At 41.4% G+C, this 20,823-nt stretch overlaps 1 protein-coding gene across 2 annotated transcripts in view; it reads right to left on the bottom strand.

Moving 5' to 3' along the window:
- Positions 1-11,181: 11,181 nt before the first annotated feature.
- map2k5 (mitogen-activated protein kinase kinase 5) overlaps positions 11,182-20,823 on the bottom strand; it is a 104,240-nt gene continuing 94,598 nt past the window's right edge. Inside the window, exon 22 of one of the 2 annotated variants that reach the window (XM_033991663.2) lies at positions 11,182-16,329. In XM_033991663.2, coding sequence (XP_033847554.1) covers positions 16,228-16,329 — 102 coding nt within the window. In that variant the 3' untranslated portion in view covers positions 11,182-16,227. The remainder of the gene's footprint in view (positions 16,330-20,823) is intronic. The other variant, XM_055231298.1, reaches the window with a different exon arrangement.

Genomic DNA, 20,823 nt, shown 5'->3' with positions numbered 1-20,823 from the left:
TTGCTGTATTTCAGTAATTCCAAAAGAATTCAGACAGCCTGGTTCAGAGCACTTGGTAAATATATGTATACTTAACCGCGTGTAAATGCTCCAGCCCGGCCACAGTCTCGGTCACCCTTGTCAGAATAGAGAATAGGCCACAGAAAGTGACTCACACGTGTCCAATGTTTAGTGTAACTCTATAAACACTCCAGTACTTTGACCCCTATGGTGTAAGCCTAAGCCTAAAATACATAAAATATATAAAATATATAAAATGCAGTATTCAAATCGTTTGTCTTATTTTAACCCAAAACAGAGACAATAGTGAAACGTATGATACATTAATACTATGTCCGGCTACGGGTCTTGCACGAGCGGCATCGTCGTTACGGGATCGGGCGCGCGCACACCTTGATCATGTTTCACGATCATCTGTTACGCGGATACACGCACGCGCACAGGCCTCAGACACATATGCATAAAGTGGGTTATTTTTCGGACAAAGAGCTTGAGGAGGAGTTTAACTGTTTTCTCTGAAGCTGTGGAAATGACTGTGGACCACTGCCGATGACGCCCGATGCCACGCTGTCACACACGCACACGTAGGGGCGCGCACACTGAACTGATGAGCCCAGTAATTACATGTAAAAAAGAGAAGAAGAAAATGCGCGTGGTGCGATGGTTTGGGCTCTGCTGATTGGCTGCTTTGACGCCTATTCATTATTAATAAGAGGATCAATGGCAGCTCGTTTCACCACAACATAACATATACGCGCACACACGGAACAGGAACACACACACACACACACACCCACACACACACACACACACACCCACACACACGGAGCAGAGACACACGTACACGCGCTCGTACGAGTTTCCAAGCTAAGCACCCACCTGCAGGGACACAGCGGCTGGGTGTAAAAACGATTCCTTTTGAACTCTAAGTATAAAGAATAGAGCTGATGAGGCCTAAAATGTCGCAGCTCCACGCGTGACAGGAGTTCTGGTTTTCTCTTTATCTGCACTGTGCGCACCTGGTAAATCAGCCAGTATTATGAATTAGGCCTACTGCAAATGTCTTCTGCACTAAGCCACCTAAAATATACGTAGAAGTCCAAATGGTCACAGTGTCCAAACAGGTCTCTATTTGTAATAACAAATTTGCATTAATCTTATTGTGCACGTCCGGACGGTGGACTGGAGAAAGAACCCCCGTCTGAGATTATAACACAGCCAAATGTTTACTACAGAATATCAAACGGATCTACTCCTTACGAGGTTTGAAGAGTTTTACGCGGTAAAGCGGAGGACGTTTTTATTGCCACAAGATACTTTTCACCACTGGTACTAGAGCACTGCCTGACCAGCGGACACACCTCTCCAATATTTAAGTTAGGCCACTGTATGAGCCAGTCTGTATCCCATGAATTATCATCACACCCAAAGCCTGGCTCAATTTAACAGGTAACATAAACGATTTCACCTTCACGATAAAAAAATAGGAGAAAGCAAACAAACGTTAAAAAAAAACAAAAAACAAAAACAAAAAAAAAAAACAAAAAAAAAAACATTAAAAACAAAGGATTGATTTTGAATGTTGGCCATGTTGGCGGCATTTGAGAGACACTGCGGAGGTCTAACTCTACTGCGTGTATCTACAGGACAAAATGATGCCAAAGCGCTCAGTAACTGACCGGCTCTGGGTCAAATATAACCCTGTGACCGATGTCTTCAGCCGTTAGCCCCAGAATGCACCATCACCGCGCCGTGACCTGCCCGCGCGTACGTTGGCAGGCCTGGGATTTAAGTCTTTCACGTAATGGACGCGCTTTTGTTCTCGTTTACCGCGCGCATAAGAGAACTCTGCTTTGCAATTAGCGTCACCTGATCCGCGGGCGCCCGCGTGCTTTACCCCGCTGTCCCTCCTCGCTCCCCGCTGCAGTCATACGGTCAGCCAGTTTTACTCCGCTCTAATACTGATGCACTAAACCTGATCCGCGCGCGCTCTCCTGTTACGCAGCGTAAGACCCCCCCACCCGCCTCCTAATAATTACAATTTTGTACTGTAATTATTCTTCTCCTTGAATTATTTACCGTGCGGGCCTCGATGCAGCCTTTTGTCACCAGTTTTACGCACGGAAACGTGAGCTGACGTTTCTCAAAGCGGCGTGGATGTTTAATTAAGGCGGTAATTTTATGCGCTTTCGTTATTGTTACGCACGAGCGGTCCGGGGGCTCGGAGATGTGCGTGCGGTTGTCCAGACAAAGCAGCGGGCTGAAATATTGATAGAGCTCAGGTGTCTTTAGGAGCGCGGATTGTTCCCTGTACGGGGGAGACAGCTGTGAGTCAAGACATAACGCACGGGATGGAGATGTGGTAAATATTTTCACAGTTTTATACCAGTTAAATGGCAACTTGAGGAAAAAACTTGAGAAGAAAAGTAAAAAAAATACAGGTAACACTGTAGTGGTACTGACAACTCCATCCAACATACAGAAACAGTTTACGCACCAGAAAGACAGTTTGCAGTTTAAAGTTTAACTTAACTAAATAAAGGTGTTTATTTGTAAAGGTATTTTATTAGTCTTGTGCCATTTAGAAAAGTTTATAGTGTGGCTGCTTCGAGTAAAATGATAAAATTAAAAAAAAAAAAAAAAAAAAAAAAAAAAGCTTTGGGACACCTCTTGTTCCCTTTGGCTCATTCTCAAAAACTGCTCTTTACATATATCCAAGAAATATGAAGTGAAGTCATTTTAAAACCAGAGCAACTAACGAAGTACACTGAATATGATATCTGTTTCTGTGTGGTGGGATAGGGTCACAGGTGAAAAATATCACAAATGACAGTGGCGGTGTTTGTCAAACGGGCGCACCTTCCTTGTGTGTTTGTCTGGTTTACAGTACGGTGGACTAGCCCACTATAAGCTCATCGCTGTTGGTTTATACACTGCAACAACAAATCACTCATATGGGCAGATGAGAGTTTGATAAGGTATTGAGTATAGGCCTATAGGGCTGCCAAAGTAACAAAAAACTGACACTAATGATACTAAAACTAAATACGCATTAGAGTAGGTATCAATACTAGAAAACACGTTCACGTAATTGTAATTAGTCACATTTTAATTAATAGAAGAGTACTGTACAAGTTCAGTTGTCTTAATCCACGGCTGTCTCTGCTCCTCTCTGGACTAACACACGTAACAGCATCGCCTGCGCTCAGAGAACATGGTTTAAAACGACTAAATGTAGTTTTACCCTTTTATATAAAAGTGTGATCGAAAATGTTTATAACAATCTGTTAAAAATAACAAGTAACTGGTACTTTGTGTAGTATTTTTCAGGCGTACTTTTTACTTTTGCTTAGTAAAGTAGAATTTTGGCTGTACTTAATTGTATATTATTAGCCATGTACTTTTACTTGAGTACAAATGTGTTTGGACTAAACGGCCTAACATGTTTTATCACTACTCCTGGCACTTTGGCCACTGCGGCCCACAAACAAGCTCATATTCACGATCCAATGAGACTTCGCGCGCGTAACCCGCTCCATCTCCGCCTAGACACATTTCAAAACGCGCTATGGATCGTGCATGCAGAGATGGGTAGTACTTAGTTACATTTACTTGAGTAACCTTTTAAAGAAATTTTACTTTTCTAGCTGAATACTTTTACTCCTACTTGCGTCTTTTTCCTCCCACCGTGGTTGAGTCTACAAGTGACAAAAGCTTGATGTTGACAATATGAAATGGTTTGAACATTTGTGTTTCTTGCAGCTCACCTTCAGATATTATTATATAAATCCGATGTTATGGCCAGACAGTGACTCTAAGTTAATCTTACTTTAGTAGTTATCCCAAATACTTTTTTTTTTACTCTTACTTGAGTAATTTTATGGACCACTACTGTGTACTTACTACTTGAATAATAGTATTTTGAAGTAACGTTACTGTTACTTCTGTACAAGTTTTGGTTACTCTAACACCTCTGCTATAAATACTGCAACCCAAGCACGAGCTGCCTCCACTTTACGTAGAGCTCACGTTCTAGTGCGCACGCGTGTAGCCCTCTCCATGTCCACATGGACACATCTCATAACGCGGCATGGACCGTACATGTCTGATCATTAGCAGTGGCATGAGCGGCCCATAAAAGCCTGACCCTCATAAATCCCATTTTGGAGCCGAATCAATCCGCCTCCTTCCCGGGCCATCGATTGCCGCGGCCCGCCTTTGTTCCACCCAAAAGAGGCTTCGATTGCACTTTTTACTGCCACGAAGCATCCCCAAATGAAGCGATGACATTTTAATTACAGGACATTGATAAAGGGAGCGGGCTAATGGCGCTAAGCAGGCTCCGGCAGCACGCGCTAATCTAGTCCGACGGCTGGGGAAAGGTCAGCCCGATGAGAGCGCACGGAGAGCGGGGAGAACGGTTGTGGAGAGAGTGAGGGCAGAGAAGGGAGAGAGTGAGGGCAGAGCAGGGAGAGAGTGTGCAAAGACGAGGGAGAGAGCGGAGGGAAAAGCGGAGAGAGGGGGGGAGTTGGGAAAGAGAGGAGGGAGAGGAAGGAGAGAGAGCAGGGAAAGACTGAAGGGACAAAACAGACAATGGAGGGAAACAGGGGAGAGACTGAAGCAACTGAGGGAGAGTGGGGAGAGAGTGGGGAGAGAGAATAGAAAGTTAGGAGAGAGAGTTGAAGGAGAGAGCAGGGAGAGAGGGGAGAAGCATTTTCACATCATGTGCTTGAGCAAAGGCAGTAAACACAGTCCTGGGTGAGGCAAAGGTCTACAGGTGACGATATGAGCTGGACACATGAGTGTGGGGACATCAGCAGTGTATTAATGGATAGACTCTAGCAGGGAGCAGAGAGGTTAACACTCACACCTCACAGCAACAAGATTCTGGGTTGCACTTCCCTCAGTTTAACAGACCAAAGTATACCCCCTGCCTGAACTACACCCAGGGTTATAGGGCCCCCCCAGGCCAGATTATACCCCCATGATGATGAAGTAAATTTCCATCCATCCATTTCCTTCCGCTTATCTGGGGCCGGGTTGCGAGGGCAGCAGTCTAAGCAGGGACTCCCAGACCTCCCTCACCCCAGCTCCTCCGGTGTGACCCCAAGGCATTCCCAGGCCAGCTGAGAGATATATACCCTCCAGAATGTGCTGGGTATTCCCCGGGGCCTCCTCCCGGTGGAACATGCCTGGAACACCTCCCTAGGGAGGTGTCCAGAAGGCATCCTGAACAGATGCCCAAGCCACCTCAGCTGGCTCCTCTCAATGTGAAGGAGCAGCAGCTCTACTCCGATCTCCTCCCATGTGACAAAGCTCCTCACCCTGTCTCTAAGGGAGCGTGCAGCCACCCTGCTGAGGAAACCCATTTCAGCCACTTGTATGTATCTTGTCCTTTTGGTCATTATTCAGAGGTCATGACAATAGGTAGGAATGTAGATTGACCGGTAAATCCGCCTGTCAATCTCACACTCCATCATTCCCTCACTCAAGAACAAGACCCCGAGATACTTGAACTCCTCCACTTGAGGTAAGAACTCTCCACCCACCTGACGAGGCCAAACCACCTTTTTTCTGGTTGAGAATCATGGCCTCGGATTTGGAGGAGATGATTCTCACCCCAGCCACTTCACACCCGGTGCAAACCGCCCCAGTGCCTGCTGCTCCTGACTTGATGAAGCAATAAGGACAACATCGTCTGCAAAGAGCAGTAATAAGATCGTGTGGTTCCCAAATCGAACCCCCTCTGGCTCCTGGCTGGGCCTAGAAATTCTGTCCATAAATACAATGAACAGAACTGGTGACAAAGGGCAGCCCTGGTGGTGTCCAACATGCACTGGGAACAGATCTGACTTACTGCCAGGAATGCAAACACAGCTCCTGCTCAGGTCTTATAGGGACCAGACAGCCCAGTAGCAGTACATTTTGTCTGCTAAATAAAATAATTGTTGTTATCAGGGCTGCTACCAGTTTCAAATTGCAGTACTATCAAAAGTAAATGTGGGAGACACAGTCATACGTGTCGTCATACGTATACGAGTACATGCCGTAGCACATCTCATATGCGTTCATTACAAACTGGTTTTAGTCATAGGATTTGGTAACAGAAAGCATGAACTATATTTGCTTGATAATGATAAAAAAAATGTTTCTGTAAGTAATTGAATATGTTCATCCTCCCTCTCTATCTCACTCCCAGGTTGTCTCTCCTTTATCTGGAATTCAAAGATATTTATTTTTCACAAATAATAGATGAGATATGCTGCAACTAAACTCATGCAATGGAATCCAACAGCAAAAGCATATCAAGACAACATAATCTGGCAGTAAAAGTACATCAAACATAATAATCCACCAGAAAAGCATATCAAACAAAAATAATTTCGGATTTAGATTGTGAAGTAATGAAGAATGAAAGAATTCATGGTTTGCATGGTTAGTGTAGACTCACTGGCTTTTGTGAAGGATATTGGCATTGGACACAACAGACTGTGTGTGTTATAAAATGAATAATGATAATGAATTAAACATGGCACATGATGAGCTTTAAAAACAGCATTACAGCTCTCTGAATGCAGCAACATAAAGGCTACTAAAATGTGTTCAGACATAACAGGGTAATTTTAAATGTGCATCTCTCTCCTCATTCACAAACTCAGTCCAGAATATTTCACAGGATCAGAGCACATATTTATAACAGTCTGGAGTATTGCACGTTTCTTTCAACCCGGACTATTTGACACGTTTATAACAATCTGTAGTATTTCACAGGATCAGGGCACACGTGTACAACAAGTATTTTATATATTTATAACAGTCCAGAGTATTTCACGTTTATAACAGTCCAAGTATTTCACAAGATCAGAGCACATCGTTATAGTAGTCCAGAGTATTTCACACATTTACAATAGTCCAGAGTATATCACATGTTTATAACAGTCTGGAGTATATCTGTCGTAACAGCTGACAGGGGGACCAAAGATTCAGAACTCGGGTGAAAAGTTTAACAATGTTTATTTACAGATAAAGTTATGCAAATGAAGGTTGCCGGAGCAGACAGTGGACCGTGGGGTCATGTGCAGTAGTCTTTGAGTGAGTTGTAGGCAGCAGGGTCAGAGACGAGGGGGCCCGTACTGGTCGAGGTGAACTGAGACTCTCCACCGGTCGTGGAAAGATGGAGGTGCAGTGCAGGTTCAGGGAACGGGATCTGGCAGAGAGCAATGATATCCAACTGAGTGAAAAAAAAGGCATAAATGCAAAAACGAGACTGAGCCAAGCAGAGCAGTACCACTGAGGATACGTGGACAATCTGGAGTGTCAGGTCCTCAGTCCCTTTGTCCTCCCCAGGTGCAGCTTGATTGTGGATTAGTTGCAGGTGTGCATGGGAGGAACCTGAATCTCCACCCAGCTCCAGGCTCTGAAACAGAAGGGAGGGGAGAAGGGACTGGGATCAGCCAGATCGTTCTGTCGTAACGACTGACGGGGACCAAATATTCAGAACTTGGGTGAAAATTTAACAATGTTTATTGACAGTTTATTTATTTATAGACAGTTGAGAGCGGGGTCGTGTGTTGTAGTCTTCAAGCAGTTGTGGGTCAGAGACGAGGGGGCCCGTACCGGTCGAGGTGAACTGAGATGGAGGGTGAGAGGTTTGTATCAGTCGTGGAGAGCTGGGTCGGAGACGTGGGGCAGGCATGGGGCAGGTTCAGGGACCGGGAGCTGGCTGAGAACAAAGATATCCAACTGCAAATGCAAAAATGAGACTGAGCCAAGCAGAGCAGTACCACTGAGGATACGCTGACAATCTGGCGCTGAGTGTCAGGTTCTTGGTCCCTTTGTCCTCCCCAGTTGCATCTTGATTGTGGATTAGTTGCAGGTGTGCATGGGAGGAGGCCAAATCTCCGCCCAGCTCCAGGCTCTGACACAGAAGGGAGGGGGAAAACAGCAAAAAATACAGGGCAGACTGGGATCTTGACAACAGGATCAATGCGCATGTTTATAACTGTCATAACAACTGACGGGGGACCAAAGAGACAGAACTTGGGGAAAAACTTTAACAATGTTTATTTACAGGTTTCAAAGTGTAAATGAAGGTAGATCAATCAGTGGGTTGTGAGTGGGGTGTGTGGTCCAGGGATTGAGCGTGAGCAGCAAAGTCTGAGATGAGGGAACAGTACCGGTAGTGAAGAGCAGGGTCGAAGAGGAGCTGAGAGGGTCCAGGGAGTGGGATCTGGCGAGGAGCAAAATATCCAATTAATGAAAAGTCACAAAGAGCATAAACAAGAACTAAGCCATGAAGACTTGTACCACAAGGGATACGAGGACGATCTGGTGCCGAGTGTCAGGTCCTGGCTCCCTTTGTCCTCCCCAGGTGCAGCTGATTGCAGATTAGGTGCAGGTATACACGGGAGGAGCCCAAACCTTTGCCCAACTCCAGGCTGGAGTATTTCCCAGGATCAGTGCGCAGGTTTATAATAGTCCGGAGTATTTCTGTGCACATTTATAACAATCCGGATTATTTCACAAGTATTTCAAATCAGACCACACGTTTATAACAAGAGAATTTCACATGTTTATAGGTGGTACTTTGGTAGTACTTTTCTTTTATATTACCATGTGACCTTATAGCACAATCGTCCAGGTAGGTTCCATAGTGGTCCATGGGTGTATATTCATCTATGTGCTCTCTTATTTATATATATATATATATATATATATATATATATATATATATATATATATATATATATATATATATATATATATATATATATATATATATGATACAACTCAAGATCCATAACAAAAGGCGAAATTTTAATCTGTCAACTGGCAAATCGTTGTAAAAGTGAAGACGTTATGCTGCTCATCCAAGCAGCTTTTTCAGTTCTGGTCAGATTGTTGGTGGACACTGCCTTATATCTATCTGAACTACACTGAAACTGTAAACAGCTATTGTCTCCAGTCTCAGCCTTAATGACCCTATTTGTATTTTAAATTTCATCTTTTACTATGGATCAGACCTGGACCTGAACAACACAGACACAACTCAGGATCATTCTAAAGCTATTTAGGAAAGGTTCATTTTCTGTCCTGTGAAGTGATTTTTTTTTAGTATTAGTATTACCTGAGTATCTAGCTTCCATACTAGTTTTAGTATTAATTGTTATTTGACTTTCAATACTTTTGACAACCCTACTGCAGAGTACCAGAGTGTGGAGTAGTAGTAGAGTGTGGTGAGGGTTAGGGAGTTAGGGAAGTTGGGGGCAGCAGATCGATACAGGATGTCCCACATGGATCACATTAGCAGCAGCCTCAACGCAGCTCTGGGACATCAGAAATAGAGGTGAAACTCAGAAATGGATTTAACCTTTAGGGGAGCCTAAGTACAGTTTGGATTGGAGGCCCTTGCTATTTTACTGCAATTCAGGATATTGATTATTTGCATTGTATAACATGATGCACAACTGCCGTCATCACTGAAGAAGCGGCTTGGATTAAAAATACGTAGACTATGTGACGTCTGTTCAGTTAACTCAAAACTAACGCGCAAATGAACGAGAGCCCGCCTAGCTGAGGCTCATGTGGACATTTACGCGCCTAAGTTTCACTTTTGTTTTTTCCTCTTATGGCGATTAATAACAAAGACAGCGTTGCGGAGCACATGCTTTTGTTTTGATAACTTTAAGATTTCACTCTGCGGTTTCCTGAGCGAAGGAGGATGATTATGGCATTTTACGTGGACTCATTTGGCTGCATCTTTACGTACATGCGCGCCACATGGATATACTACGCCACATTTACTTGGAAATTACGCTTTTACCAGGACCAAGGAGGAGTTTTTTGGTGGATTTTGGTTCATATTAGGTGTTTGTTTTCAACTTTTCGCGCGGACGCTGCAGACTGTGACTGAATGTGGATATTTTTAAGCACAACACTTCGTGAGACACTGTTTCTTCAACTCTTCTGTTACCGGTAAGAAAATACACTGCGCTTGGCACAGATGGAATAACCCGGTTCTTAACCAAAACTTATAAACTTACCTCTTTTCTTTTCAGGGTCCCGTGCCTACTTAGTAATTTACTCTGTGTTTTGGCGGACAGAAATATGACCTAATCTCCACTCGCCTTTTCGCCATGTTTGGATATTACCGTGACACGTGACATTTTACATAAAGTAACGGAGCAGAATAAGAAACCTGACTTTCTAATATAATAGGTTTAACCATTATATATTAATGCATTTTCATGGATTAATAATTGGTTGAATTTAATTTGCTCGATCTTGTTAAAGCCCCATACATGCCAATATATGCACCCTCCATTCATCAGGAAACTTATGTTGCCACAGTTGCCCAGGGGCTGACGGACAGTGAAACTACTGCACATCACATTAGGTGTGTAAAGCTGTAGTGTAATGGTTTATATGATATTTTTGTATTTTTATGGAGAATTGTCGTGTGGGAGCACAGGTGATGTAGACTTGGGCTGACCATTTGACACAGTTACAGCTAAGCGTAAGGAGGGTTCGAATAGGACTTCAGAGTGATCGTTAAACTACTGAGGTGGTAGTTTTCATGTTAACAGCTGCTTTTTACATCTAGTTGAATAGAAATAGGGAATTCCAGGGCTAAAATCACCCAAATGATTCTGGTGAAGGTGTGTGGAGTTTAAAACAGTGGAGCACTTCCTGTATTTTACTATATAACATCACAAAGTGGAACAGAGTGTTTTCCATTTGGCACATGAACTCAGCCTAAATATGCAGGATTTGTGTGAATGTGTGAAGAACATGTGTGAATGAAAGAAAACACAACTCCAGGTATGTTTGTAATGAGGAAACAACATAACATTGATCAGAAAATAGTGTAATATGGGTCCTTTCAGTGATAGCAAATGAAGTGTTAGCGCCAGAGGTCACATTGTTACAGTGAGTGTGGAGTGGCATTCAAAGATCCAGTTTGTTCTCTAAACTCTACACTGACTCTGTACTATAAAAAGGTCATTTGACTCTTTTTAATCAGTCCACTTATGTATTTTCTGCATTAATATTCTGCTAAGACACTACTATTAATTAAAAGCTTGTCTCAGATTAATTATTAAATGCAAATGTATGGTTGAGATGAGTGACAGTGCACAGGCTGGGTCACAGGAGGTGGAACTGTGAACACAGAGCACAGATAGGCTGCTTACATAAGTTTATTGTGCATTCTGGTTGGATATGTACCAGCGTACAACAAAGGCAAAATTATACAGAGTAACAAACACATCATAAAACATCATAGCCAAATAATAAATATGAGCCATTTCAATAATAACATAACACAAAGCACAAACCATCATTTGTCGCGCATTGTTCAGGAGTCACTGGCCTGTAGGCTGAGCTTCCTATATTTGACACAACGCACACCACCTGGTCACTGCTTTACTTCAGTCTCACTCTGCCTCATTTGGCCAGGCAGAAACTGCAGTCACAAGAGAGATTACAACTCAAATACTGAGTTGGGCTGTGTTCCAAAATGGCCATAAAAAAGAGGATTCGGATCACGTGGTCTAATTGGGTCAAAATCAGTGCAGAGGTCAAATTACATCACATGACCTATCTGTGTCCCCAGATACAAGGTAAACATGATTGACTGATAACAACTCTAATGCTGATTTATTTTTAGTTATAAACGCATTGGACATGATGATCAAGTAGCTATAATTAGGTGTTTTGGTTCTCAAGACAATCCAATCAGAAAGCAGAATAAGCCTCACATGAGTCTCACATTTGGGTTGCCAGTTTCAATTCTGAAATCTAGCTGGTTTAAACCTAAATGGGCTCTCTCTGATCTGAACGGTCCTACCTAAACCCCAGCATCTGCAGCCAATCATGAATCAGTGCTAGTGCAGCCTCTGGAGCTCAGTGAATGAATTCTGGAGGCTCTGGGCTTTCACATGAAGCCTGTCCATGTACTGTGAATGAGAAAAACTTGTATGTGTCCTCTATCTGCAGTATAAGGCTCTGGCAACACAGGTTCAGTCGTGATTAAATATTGTTATATTAAAACTGTAAGATCTACGCTACATACAGTTCCTTTAATAGAAAGCAGGCGATCTGTAACAGTTGTAAGAATGGTTCCCTCCCACAGACTGCACTTGTAGGTCCAACAGGAGATGACGCTGCACATTCTGTGAGGTGAGTAAACTAAGGCTTAAATGTTTTACTATGACCACAGTGTAAATAAAGTTTAAAACCACAACCATTCAAAATTAGTCATGTGAGTTGTTTAAGTCTGTTCTAATCAGAAAGAAAAACTGAAAACAAAAATATTTCGATATGGTTAGTATGATACTTGTACGATATGTGCCAATTTTGATATGAATATTTGATAATCTAAGGCCCCATTTTGATAGTGAAGTTCACAAATACATTTTTCACTTGTATAAAAATGACAACAACAGTGGGTAAAATAAATCATTAGTTGCATGACTCTGTAAGCATACAGACATATGTATTTAGCTCTTCTGTTTCCATTGTAGCTCTTAATCTGTTTTAAACACAAGCCTGATGCACTGAGGGCAAACTGGGAATAACACATAGACACAGATTGGAACACCTTAGAAATAAATCTGTGCCAAATAAGGGCATTTTAACCCTGGAGAACCCAAGAACCCTTTTCTTCTTTCAAAAATTCTAAAAAATGCATTAAATTACTGGTATAAGTTCACTGAACACTGAAATATCCACTTTCCAATTTTAACCCTTTATTTCCTAATTTAGGAACATGGACAAATTTGACCCTTAAAGAATATAATTTATCCAAAAAGAATATAAAAAGTACTTCTAGACATTCTGTAAGCTATTACTAAAAAGATGAACAAAAAACCCTACAATTTTACCAACTGATGGTTTGCTGAGAAGATGATTTTGTTTAGGTAGTTTTCCAGCTCAACAAAAGCATGTGGTCAGCCATCTTGTCACTACCACTCTGGCTCATTTTAGTTTAATATTCATCCACTATGCGTCTCTATGCAGGGGCCAGAAGTGGCACTCTGGGCTTCTGAAGTTAAATTTGACGTTTTTTTTGTTGTTTTTTTTGTTCATTTTGAGTTGGGTCGGTTCTCCAGGCATAAATAATATTGGACCAATACTCATCTGAGAAAAGCTTCCAATCTCACAATACTAAATTTGGAACCGATATATCGCCCACCTGCATTATTGATGTCATTTGAAATAGGTCTGTTTGCTAAAATATATTTGGTATTTTGCTAATTCCTTTTTATTGTTGCAACACAATTCCTTTTGGATACCATGACAATATATAGTTATAATGTCGTTAGCTCGTCAAAATCATACCTGAAGTTGTGTTTTGTTTCTTTCACACATGCTGGAGTAACCCTTTATTATTAGTCTGTATACATCCACAAAGCTGAAAATGCTCTCTTCCACATTGTGATGTCATGAAGTGATAATGTCCAAGGTAACAGCTACCTTTTACCTTTTGTTCTGCAGAAATTGGCAAGTCCAGGGCTGAAATTGTCCAAATGATTGAACTGAAAGTGTGTGGGATTTAAAACAACAGTGGAGCACTTCCTGTATTACTGCATGACATCACAAAGTGGAACAGAGTGTTTTCCATTTGAGAGAAGAACACTGCTTAAATATGCAGGGTTTGTGTTAAACGTGATCGAAAGAAAACTCAGCTCCAGGTATGTCTGTGATGAGGAAACAACATTATAACATAGATCAGAAAAAAGAGTAATATGGGCCCTTTACAGTGAAAACACAATGAAATAAAGAGGAAATTTTGACATTAAGGTAGCATTTGGCAGAGCAGGTCTCTGTTCCTGTAGTAGGTCTCTTGTCTCTTCTTATATACACATAATTGCACTTGGGCACTCCACAGTTCATTCCAGCAGTGCATGAAAAGCTCCTAACAGCCACAACATCTGTCTGACACTGGATTGGCCAAGGAGGGAGCTGCCATCTCCTGCGTGGTCATCTCCAAAGGCTTCACTAACCCTTCACAGCTCCACAATCCACAGTCACAGATAGGACAGGTACAGGCTGGTCCTGTCTGCATGTGAGCTAAGGTAAACAGTACAACAGGCACACAGGATCACATCAAACAGCTTCTCATCCCAAAACATTAGACAATATGAAAGAAGCACTCTACGGTGCACTCTAAGCACTCTAAGTGGATCCAAAAGTGGAAGTGGAACCAAACACACAAAAAAATCACTACTAAACTGGTTATAATGTGGTTTAATAGCATTATCTACTACTCCTGGTATTTTTTTTTTGTGTGCAAACTAGGTAAATTTGCAGCTCTCCGTTTCTATTTACAAACACCTGGCTGCAGGGTCAGAATTTGAAGTGTGAATACTTGTTAGTCCAGTCGCACTGCCCTTATCCCCTCTCTCTCCCCTCACTCTCCCCTCACACTTCCCTCAGTCTTCCCTCAAGTCCTCTAGGTACTGCCCAGTTTAGCAGCTCTATTTGAAATGTGGTTGTGGGCGGAAGAATTCTGCAAACTCCACCCACTCCAGAAAGCAATGAGAAATCAACTGCCCTTTACATCTCATTCACAAAAAATTACCAGAAAAAGGTTTTAAGAAAGAGAGTTTCTTGAACCCTTTTTAAAATAACTGAATAAACTGATGAGTGCCATCAAGACTGTAAAATATAATGGGACAAAAACGTGTTTGAAAATCACAGTCAAACCCCCTGTACATGCAATAAGGACAGATAATCCACGTGCCCTCCCAGTGTCCCCCTCTCCTATGCAGTTCCTATGGTTCCTTGTGAGAACCAGGTTCCAGACTCTCATTGTGTCAGGCAGTTCCATTGAGAGACGATATTGAAAACCAAAGAAGTGCAATTTGAAATGGGTCATTCTTCCCAGGGCCAATCATATTCAAGGAGCTTGGGTTAGACTTTTGTAGACTAGCTTTCAAAATGTGAGCAGTGTGGCACTGACCGTTTGCTGGTTCTGGTTTGAATGTTGTTTAATATTTATGGAGGATTTCTTTAAAGGTCCTATATTGCGTAAAAGAGACACTTGTAAACTGTGAGCCATGTTATAATGTTGTTACCTCATCAAAAACATACCTGGAGTTGTGTTTTGTTTCATTTACACATTAGGTTAATCCTTTTTATTAGTCTGTCTACATCTCCAAAGATCAAAATTCTCTGTTCCACCTTGTGCTGTTATTAAGTGGTCGTTTTGAAGTTAACAGCTTGATTGGCAATTCAAGGGCTGAAATCATTCACATCATTATAGTGAAGGTGTATGGAGTTTAAAAACACAGTGGAGCACTTCCTGTATTGCTACTTAATGACATTACAAAGTGGAGTGTTCTCTGTTTGAGAGAAGACCTCAGCTTCAGTATGCATGATTTGTGGGTTAAACATGTGTGAATGAATCAAAACACAACTCCAGGTATGTTTTTGATGAGAAAACATTAACAAAATTATAACAGATCAGAAAATAGCATAACATTGAGCTCTTTAACAAATATCCAGCTGTGTTCTCAGATGCATGGTTAACATGTTCAAATTATAGGTATTACTCTGAAATTATAGATTACTCTGCCAGTTCTAACAAACAAAACAACTTCCTCTGTAGAATAGGTTGTGTTCACATTCTAAAAATCATAGTTTCAAATGGAGGGCAGGGGGCTATATAACTCTATGGGAGAATCACTGTTTTTGAAAGAAATATCCACATTTATAATGTAACATATGTTGAACCTTATCATGATTTGTTAAGTGTGGCTCCACAAACTTCCCAGATTGATCTTGTGAAGTCCTTTCAACTCCAACATTCAGGTCTTTGAGGCTGAATAATGGCACCATTTTCTGAAGCTACTGTCAAAACATAATTTGACTTTAGTTTGCTTTTACTGACAGAGAAGACTTTGAACTTTGTGCCAGTCTTGTTTCATGTGGAAAGGCCCAGTAATTACAGAGATATTAAACATAAACCAAGTCAACACATCTGCAATCTGACAGTTACACAACAAACTCCACCACAAATTTCTGACCTGTCTCCATCTTAGTTTAAACTATAGGGATTCTACAATGTTGTGATGTTATGTGAACATAGTCTATACAATGACATAGACTTGTTTATCCAGGCTGTTCAACATGTGGTGCTCTGGTCCTCTCAGTCCTGGTTCAGCCTCTGTGTCCTGGTCCTAGCCCTGGTCCTAGTCCAGGTCTGGTTCTCGGACTTCAGACCTAGGTCTGGCACTGCTGCCTGCGCTCCTCCAGACAGCACCTCACCCATAGGGAGACCACCTCTGAGTTGCCGTCATTGTACTGGACTATGAATGGATGCTCCTGCAACATAACACAAAAGAGAGCACAAGGTTTGCAAAATCATTATATTTATCTAAATTTAAATCATTGTGACTAGTTAAATTCATTAAAGGCCCTGTACCAATTATTTACCCATTTATTTGAGCAAAGTGTCATGCTCCAGTACAGATATATTGCATGAGATGCTCTTAAGGTCAAAATAAGTCCACTGCGTGCTGTCTGCATCTGATTAGAAAGCATTTTAGTGTCCGATCATCAAGTGCATGTCAGCATGTTAGTTGTTTTTAGCTTTACTGTCACAGCAAAAATGCAAAACTCTTTATACTAGGAGTGCAAAGCAAAAGAGGCATCAATTTAGATCACTGCAAACTGTTTATAATGAACTAAATGAAATTTAAAAAAAAGGTAAAAGAGCACTATGTAACTTTTCAATGGAGGATCTGCCATCTGCTTGTTACCATGGAGATGTTATTACTTTGCATGCAGTGTTCTTCCACATGGTGCCATTAAACTAGACAAGCACTGCCACTAGGTGAAGTTACAGGTTAGATCTGTAGAGAGCCGACCCATAATAAGAATGCATGTTTTTCAAAGTGCTTTTGAGCAATAAAGCCACCTGAAGGAATCAATCAAAGTTAACTTATACAGCCATAATCTGGAAAATTCCAGGCAATGCAATAATATCTCTGTGGACACAAGCGGCCGATACCTTACATAGACAAAGTTTAATAATGAACCAAAATTTCTACAGTCTACTGAGTTTAAATATGGAGGAACAAGTCACCATCACACAAGCCTCAGACTGATATGACCTCTCATAAATGTGCTATTTAACCAGACAATTGTCAATAGTTTGTACTTGGACTTTATGGGCTCCAGACTGACGCCACAAAGGCAACGTTCAGGGAACAAAGTACTGCTCTTCCACATGTGCCATTATTATACAAAATTACTCAAGAAATAATCATAAAACACTAATAAATTAAAATGGACTTCTATGAAAGCCTCCTAAATATTTACGTTCAACAGATTTTGTTTTAAAGGCACAAAGTGTTTTGGCAAATGGCAAACTAGTTGATCTGAAGGAGGTGTGCAGGGAGATGGATCATAACAGGTTGTAAAGTAGGCTTTGTAATAAATGTTGTCATAAAAGTTAACAGCAGCAGATCTGAGCACAGCCCCAAACAAGTGCCCGAGACAGCGTCAATCTGGACCTGCCTGTGGAGAAAACAATGGGAGTCTGTTTGAGATCAGACATGGTTTTACAGAATGACAAACAGCAAAGAGGTGTGACGGTGGTCACATTTCCATACAGTTTAGCCTGGGTTCATGTGGTATAATATTCTCAAGTGCCCAACAATCAAGGCATGAAATAATAGAAGATACAAAAGCTGGTACAAAGTTGAACATCTTCTATGTCAACTACGAACTACGATGACATTATCTCCAAACCACAACTTAACGACTGCAGTTTGAATATTACTGTCAACAAGCTCAAAGTACATACAAGTAAATAGTCAATATTTCACACAATTTAATTTTGCTTTTTGAATAGATAATTTTCATTTGTCCATTTTTTGTCACCGCAGATATATCAGTGCAGTGATCCTATTCATGGTTAATTGCTATGGTAACAGTTTTTAATCACTTGGCTTTAACGTCAGATACTTAAAAAGTTCATATCTTGCCAAAACGTTTGACCATGTTCCATTGTCAAATTCTTTCCCATTTGCACCAAGAACAGCCATTTCAGCCAGTATTCAAGTCTGTCTTTGAGACCAAGTTGTGAACTATAAATATCAGCTACATTTGACTGCCAATTTCAGATGTTTAAAGGAGATATTAAGCTAAATCAACTTTTATGAGCTTTAACCATGCTGACCATGGCTTCTCCCATTACTCACTCTCTCAAAGTTGTATTCAAAATAATTCATGCTTGTTGTCCTACACGCAAGACGCCATTGCTCTGAAAATTCCAGTTTCCTCATACCCCCATACATACTCACTGCTCAGTACCAAAAACAGAGATACACTTAGGCTTCAACAGTGTAAAATAGAATATAAAAAAAAAATCTATGATAGTATCAATCCATAGGCAGGGACATCAGTATGGTTGGAAATAAGTTTTGAACCAAAGTCAATATTGCTTCTTCTATTGTAATCATTCTTGATCAAAATTGCAAAATAAAATGAACAAAAGATACATTTTCATATATCAGAAAAAGCACAATATATCTCCTTTAAGTTCTTTGATATTTCATAGGCTTTTGGCTCTTAGATCTCTTTCTTAATATTAATTCCAAAGAGCAAACTGAAAAACCCTCTTTGCAGTTGATCCCACCAATGGGCCCAACACAGACGTCACATCTGATATTTCACGGACCTGCCTTCAATTGGGGCCGGGGTCATGAACCACACGGGGGTCAAAGGTTGCAGGGGTGGAGCTGCTGAATGGGCCAGAGCAGAGGAGGGGAGAAGACTTTGATTTGTCCACTCTCACTGTTCATTACATGGACAAGAGCGAAGAGCTGACGCCTAAATGGACTTGTCAACAGTGATTTGAGAGCAACCTGTCCACTACAAGAGGCTGTGAGTGTCTGCTCTAACTAACATGTTAACCTAGAGGAATCAGCTGCAGAGGACAATTATGGAGAGGAAGAGAGACAAACGCAGCAAAAAGCAACTAACACTCAAAAAGAAACAAAACATTTTAATATGCCATGAAAGGACAAATGGAAATAAGTACTTTTGGAAGATGTAAAAATGTAGAAATGTAAACTCCAAACTCAAGTTATCACAAATAGAACAATTTGCATCTAAAGTCCCTTTGTACAGTCTCAGACACTTTCGGATATATGCACACTGACAGGTGATTTTAAAATATATTCTATATAAATTTGTAGAGGTGTGGCCAATAATCGATTATTTGCACCCCTTATGTTGCACCCCTGACAGTACAACTGTCCAAAACAGCTCCAAAACAGAAAATAATAAGGTACCAGCATGTTGAATATCTGCAGTTGTTGCTTGTAATGAACTTAACAGCAGCCAATCAGAGCAACCAGACAATGCCAGGCTCTGTTGCCTAGTGACGGCAGACCACACCAACACAAAGTTTGAGCAAACTTTCTCATTTATCATCAGCATTATAATGACTATAACACCTTTAGATTTCACCATGGAGCAAATAGAACACTTTTGGGGCTCTTTTATGAGCAGAGTTTAATGCACTAATACACTGCCAGGCCAAAAAAAGTTGCCACCTGGATTTAACTAAACAAATAGGTACAAGCCTCCTCCAGTTGGTCAGGTCTAGGTTCAGCAACAGTATGTGCTCAAAGAATGAGATCAGCTGACTACCTGAATTTGCTGAATGACCAGGTTATTCCATCATTTTTTCTTTCCTAATGGCACGGGCATATTCCAAGGTGACAATGCCAGAATTCATCAAGCTCAAATTGTGAAAGAGTGGTTCAGGGAGCATGAGACATCATTTTCTCACTGGATGGAAATAAATCTTGCGACATTGCAGAAGCTTATCGAAAGAATGCCATAGCGAATGCGTGCTGTAATCAAAACTAAAGGAAGTCCAACGAAATAGTGCGCAACCATTTTTTTGGTGGCGACTTATGGCCAGACAGTGTATGTCATTTTGTTTTGTGAATAAAATAAATAAAAAAATGTAGTTAACGCACTATAGATGAGCATCATTGATGCTCATTGGTCTGCTTAGAGAATAGTGTAACTTTTAACCTGCAATCTGACAGTTACACAGCAAACTGTGTATTGAAATAGCTCTTAAATCATTGCATTTCAAACAGATGACACCAAAGTTTCAAACATGTAATCTAAAAGTCTAAACACAGAACGCTAAAAACAGTGGTGCCCACACACAGCCTTATTAATTACCTGATGATGCTGTCCTGGTGACACTCCACCTTTCACTTAATGGAAGCAGTGGCCTATTGTTATCAAGCGTCTGACATTAAAAATGCCACGGGCGTCAAACTCATGCAGACAACGACAAATTAATAACCAAAAGTAGGACATGGAGGAGATGCACCAGATTTCACCTCCAGGGAAACTTCTGGCCTCTATTTTAAAATAAGATAACGATTAAATCGCATCTGTACTTTTTTTTAATTTATGTACGTTGCAATGTTGTAGTGAACTTTTCATTTATAAAGTGACGGTAGTGCACCTCTTGCTAATCCCGTAGACATTGTACAAGACCAGAGGGTGGCTCATCAATCGTGTTGTCCTTCTAATGGGCAGCGGGGGTGAGCTCGTCTGAGGTTAATTACTCTGCGTTCAGTGCGACGGAGTAGACAGCGCGCTCCAGGGCTGTAACTGCCCCCACCTCTCATCCATCATGTGTCCTTTCCTCCGCACACTCGGATACAGGAGGAAGAAGACATCCAAACCCACGCGTCCAACCTTTAGAGTGGACATTAACTCGGCCACAGGAGCACCTCGGACAGACAGGTCTGAGGTACCAAAGATCTCTGGGATGGT

This window comes from Periophthalmus magnuspinnatus, chromosome 3, assembly GCF_009829125.3.
Source record: "Periophthalmus magnuspinnatus isolate fPerMag1 chromosome 3, fPerMag1.2.pri, whole genome shotgun sequence".
Taxonomy (NCBI): Eukaryota; Metazoa; Chordata; class Actinopteri; order Gobiiformes; family Gobiidae; genus Periophthalmus; species Periophthalmus magnuspinnatus.
The sequence above is the reverse complement of the archived record's forward strand: the minus strand, read 5'-3'. Positions and strand labels throughout refer to the sequence as shown.